This window comes from Oryzias melastigma, unplaced genomic scaffold (genome assembly GCF_002922805.2).
Source record: "Oryzias melastigma strain HK-1 unplaced genomic scaffold, ASM292280v2 sc00232, whole genome shotgun sequence".
In the NCBI taxonomy this organism is placed as follows: domain Eukaryota; kingdom Metazoa; phylum Chordata; class Actinopteri; order Beloniformes; family Adrianichthyidae; genus Oryzias; species Oryzias melastigma.
In genome coordinates this window covers 260712-266226 of record NW_023416885.1, presented here as the reverse complement: position 1 = coordinate 266226, position 5515 = coordinate 260712, and the positions used below count along the sequence as shown (strand labels likewise).

The 5515-nt window shown below is 44.6% G+C and overlaps 1 protein-coding gene across 1 annotated transcript; it reads left to right on the top strand.

Moving 5' to 3' along the window:
• Window positions 1–3699: 3699 nt before the first annotated feature.
• Window positions 3700–5163, top strand: LOC118598236 (neurotrophin receptor-interacting factor 1-like). The gene has a single exon (XM_036210766.1). The coding sequence runs from the start codon at window positions 3894–3896 to the stop codon at window positions 5151–5153; it is 1260 nt and encodes a 419-aa protein (XP_036066659.1). The 5' UTR covers window positions 3700–3893; the 3' UTR covers window positions 5154–5163.
• Window positions 5164–5515: the final 352 nt, after the last annotated feature.

Below are 5515 nucleotides of genomic sequence, written 5' to 3'. Positions count from 1 at the left end.
CACCGTGTTTTTTCCGGCTACTCACAGTGTCTCGGTCCAGGCGTATTGGGGTCCCGAACCCATCCAGAGCAAGGTGCGAATCCGCGATGGTGCTGTCCAGCCATGTTTCAGTGAAGCAGATCTGGCTGGAATTTTTGTAAGCCCACTGGCACGAAATGTTGGCGTGTAGTTCATCGAGTTTATTTCGAAGAGAGCGAACGCTGGCGAGCAGAATAGAGGGGAGCGGGGGGCTTTTGGGGTGCCGTAGAGTTTCTTTAGCTGTTGCCTCACTCCTCCCCTCCTTCCCCGCTTCCTCCACCGAGCAGGCCTGCTATTGTCACCAGCGCTGCAACGTCCAGGTAGAACCTTAGTCCACTTTTGTAAATCCGCTTGTACTGGAAAGCATGAATACCGAAGAAGCAAGAGCTCTTCCCGAGTATATTTCAATGTTGTATTTTATTCCAAAAACAACCGGGGATCCGATTAGTAGGAGCAGGAGCAGCGGAAACATCCACTTCCTCATTCCGACAGAAAAGTTTGGGAATGAGAGAGGAAAAATAAATGAATAATAAATAAAAGGGCTCTAAGTTCTGTTCTATTCAGCACACACTTTTAGCCAAATTATGTGCGTGAAGATACAAATTCAAGACGAGAGTTCACGTATTAAACTTAAACAGAACATTGGCACTCCAGACGTTCCCTCCAGCTAGTTGCCATCACAGCGACAGAGAGCACCTGGCGCGCTCTCTGTCGCCCCCATACTCGGGTAATGTGCTGCTGTGCATGGTACGAGCTTTGACCCCCTTTTTTCCTAAAAAGAACAACCCTGGCTGTAAGAACAGTTTTAATCTTCTGCAGCTGGTTATTAACTTAGTTTTCTGATTCTTTTTCATAATCTTGGAGACTTTGAAACACATGTATTGAAATTGCTGGCGTCCCAAACGGGCAGACAGCTGGTTCCACGTGCAGCAGGCTTATTAGTTCAGACAGGAACTAAGCACAGCTAAAAGTCCATAAAACTATATCAATGTCAGACAGGTTAAACATGAGCATGGAATAATCCAAGAAGAGACTAGAGTTGTCAGAGTCCAGACGAGGATCAGGGGAGGCAGCAAGCAAACAGATGAAGCAGGTTCAGAAACAGAAGATCAGGTCCAGACAGAAACACTTGGTAATGCAGGCAGAGTGGCACAACACAATACTTCTCACAGAGTGTGGATCTGTGTGCTTCTTTAGAAACAGGTGGGTGATTGTCTGATTGGAAACAGGTGAGTAACATCCATGGACTGTACACTGAGGGTGCTGGGAGGTGTAGTGAGTTCAGTACTCTGGAGAAGGCTCCACCTGGTTACCAGAGGGGGGACAGAACTCATACTCCTGATAACTGTTATATGCTGTATCTCACGCTGAGACAAAAGCATATGCAGGTACTGATCTATAAAAAAAGTCGAAAACTGTCAGGAATTGCATATTAATTTAAACATTTTTTATGAAAATATTTTAGCAACATTATTACAGGTTGTAAGATGTAAATTACTGGAGTAAATGTGTATGTTTGCAGAGTACCCAAAAGAGTTTAGTAAAAATACCTTTTTTTTTTTTTTTTTTTTTTTACAAATTCTTCTAGTAAATGTAACTAAGAAAAAATACCTACCCATCTGAGCACAAAACCTGTACATGACTAAAAACAAGTTTTACTAATCAGACTAGAATAGTTTTAAATGTTCATTTGTTCAAATCTTTGCTCAATATCTTTTAGAGCAAAAATGAGTGTAATGAGCTTAATCCAGAGTGGGTCCCAGGCAAGACCCTTCACGCCACTACACACCTATAGTCTGGGTTTCCCTCTGCTGGTCCCCAGCCCGGGTATAATACAGGGATGGTCAGGAAAGATACCGTACATAAAATTTTCTGCTAAATTCACCAATACGAATCAGCTGTGATGACCCCTGACGGAATGGGCAGAAAGGTGAACAACAGGAGCATTGCTCTTATCAGTAAAAGTAGCATTGAAGTGTTGTGTAATCATGTTCACCTGGAAATAACAATTTCAATATATATCATCCGGTGACTCCAGTACGGCCAAGACCAAAGAGCTGTCTAAGGACACCAGAAACAAAACTGTTGACCTGCATCAGGCTGGGAAGACTGAATCTGTAATAGTTACACAGCTTGATATGAAGAAATCAACTGTGGGAGCAATTATTAAAAAATGGAAGACATACAAAACCACTGATAATCTCCCTCTATTGGGGATCCCTGAAAGATCTCACCTCGTGGGGTCAAAATGATCAAAGAACAGTGAAAAAAAATCAGAACCACACAGGGGACCTATAGTGAAAAACCTACAGAGAGCTGGGACCAAAGTAAAAAAGGCTACCATCAGTAACACCAGGCTCAAACGGCTAGCGTTACAGCTCTGATGCGAGGCTGCAGTCTTTACGTAACTTTAAAAGTGTGAGAGGAAATCCCACCGCAGGCGTTTGCATCCTACGTTCAGGCCTCTGCGGCGTTTCAACTGTTTTATTTGGTTCAAATTTTTGCTGGACAACGTAGTTGAAGTGCACCGAATAAAGGGGGAATTAGTGTACTTATATAAATGGCAAGTTATAGTGTGAACGTGAGTTTGGAGTTTTGCGAGGTCTGCAGCAGAGCCTGTTGCTGCAGCCATCCAAGAGCTAATATGAGCCATCTGCTGTAGCTAGACTGCTCTCGCATCGCACCTGAGCTGTAATGCTAGCCGTGTGAGCCCGGGTCAGTTACACACTACACCAATGTGCAGGGACTCAAACCCTGCAGTGGCAAACGTGTCCCCCTGCTAAAGACAGTACAAGCGCAGGCCGTCAAAAGTTTGCTACGGCAGCATGATGGCTTGGATTGTTAACAGGCGAGTCTTTGGCACACTTGCCTCACCTGACCGCATGTCCCTGAGACGTGTTTTAATTAGCAACCACCGATCCAATCCCAAATGCAAACTATGTACACCTGCCCCAAGCTTTTGTCCTGCATATTTAGAATCAAAACCATCTAATTTGGCAGAAAATTCCACATTCTGGCAGCACTGGTGTTTGTTGAGGCAGCTGACGCGCTGTTTGACGGGATCTGTAGTTAATTCGTTGTGAGGATTCGTGATGGCATCCTCCCTAACTTGAGGTGAAAGCTGACCATATGACATTTTTGTTTTTTGTTCTCTCCATTAATTTCTCTTTGTTTTTGAGTGTCCACCAGAGGGGAGTGTTTCCATGAAGCGCGCCATGAAGGCTCCCCTTGGACACCAGCTGTGATCCAGTTTTCCATCAATCAGCTTGGCCTGGAAGAACCATCAGCTGAAATGGAGAGGGGTGGATGTGGAGACCTTTTCTTTTGTTTTGTGCCTTATTGTTGGTTTGATCATGTATTTAGTTTCTTATTAGTTAATATTTTTCTTAGTCACTTTATGGTTAGTTAAACATCTCATTTTATCCATTGGTTTTACATTCACTGTTTACATTTGGTCAGGCAGTTGGCCCTACTTCTAAGTTATGGTATGGTCTGAATGTTCTGAATTGTGTATATAAGGGGTGTTTTTTGTAAAGTTGTGAGGGATTGTTTTTGGGCTGCCATGTCACGCTGGCTGTGGTTGAAATTAAAAAAAGGATCAGAGCTCTGAAGATGCCCTTCTCCCTGTGGTTCTTGAGTCCACCAACAGCTTTCCATACATGCTGAGGGTCCACCTTTGGCCAACCTTCACATTTTGGTGTCAGAAGTGGGATGTTGGCAGGCCGCTAAAAGGTGATCAGTATCAATTTGTGAAAGCATGGGACCAAAAGTAAATACAAGAGCACAAAGAACCGACTGTTGAAGATGCTTCAGAAGACGGTGCAACAGGCGGGGCTCCAATAGACGCACCCAAAGGTGAGGAGCATTCTTTGCCTATGGACATTGACTCAATCACTGGCTTGTTACAGCAGTGTCTGCGCATCCATCATGACTTGAGCGACAGATGGGACCGAGAGGCCGTGAAGCAAGAAAAGAGATGGAGACAAGTTCAAGTTCAGATGAATAACCTCAGAGAAGACTGGGAACAGCGGCAGCAACCAGGAGGAGAAAGTCGACACCGGCAGAACCCTGTGCAGCACCACCGGGAGGAGGAAACGGAGGTAATTCAGCCTCAAGTCCGAGCCGATCAGCCCAGCAGAGGTTGGGGGAAAGTGGTGGTGCCGAAACTTGAAGACAATGACGACATTGAGCAGTATCTGACCACATTTGAACGTCTAGCTGCAGCATACCAGTGGCCTGAGATGGAGTGGGCAATCCGATTGGTTCCACATCTTTCTGGAAATGCACGCGCAGCTTTTGTTGCTATGGCAGCTGAGGACACCAGTGACTACAAGAAGGTTAAAGAAGCCATATTATCTAAATATGAAATCAATGAAGAAGTTTACCGCCAGCGGTTCAGAGAGCCGGACATCCGCCCCAGTGAAAGTCCAAGAGAGTTCTATAACCGATTAAAGGACTTGTACAATAAATGGATCCAACCTGACAAATTGACCAAGGAGCAAGTTGGAGAAATCATCATCCTAGAGCAATTTTATCGCTCCTTGTCTCCAGAGCTTACAGTGTGGGTGAAAGAACGGGACCCGAAGTCAGCACAGGAAGCTGCTTTGCTGGTGGAAACCTTCCTTGCTGCACGCCGAGGCTCCAAGGCCTACCGCTATGAACCTTCACCAAAGACCTTTCCACCACGTGGTAAGCCATCGGGGGTTGGGGGTGGTTCGAGAGGGCTAGAGTCAGTAAAACCTGTGGAAAAACCTGCGGTTGTAAAACCTAAAGTCCCAGTTTGCTTTTATTGTGGCAAAGAAGGCCATATTAAACCTGAATGTCCAGTAAGAAAAGCTAAATCAGCATATGTTTGTACTCTTCCTAGGCCTCAAATAAGTAACATTCAGTTTACGGGAAAACAACAAGTTGCAACTGTTATGGTTAATGGCCAAGAAGCCCAAGCTTTACTAGACACAGGAAGTGTACAAACATTAGTTCATCCATCTATAATTCACCATGATCTATCATTAGGGAAGCCGGTCTTGGATATTTCCTGTGTGCATGGTGACTGTAAAACGTATCCAACAACTGAAGTGTATTTGGAAGTGGCGGGGTGGTTGAAAGTTTCAATCGGGATCAATCGGGGTGGTTGAAAGTTTGACACATGAGGTCATTTTAGGGCAAGATGTCCCCATTCTGCAAGAGTTGGTTCAAACCTGTAGTCCTGTTAATATTGTTACAAGATCACAGTTCAGAATGCAGCACTCTAAAGACAGAGAAACTGTTAAAAGCCAAACAACTCCCACAAGGCAGGAAGTCCATGAATCTTTAGGTCATGTGATTTCACCTGAGAATCATGATACATTGTCTGAGTTGCCATTTTTCCAAGAAGAGCTGCCAGAAGCTACAGTTAAACTTAGGAAAAGCAAGCAGCAAAAAAGGTCTGAGAAAATGGCTGGAACAATCAGAAGTGGTGTTTCTCTACCAGAACCAGAGGTTAGTGAAACGGTGAACA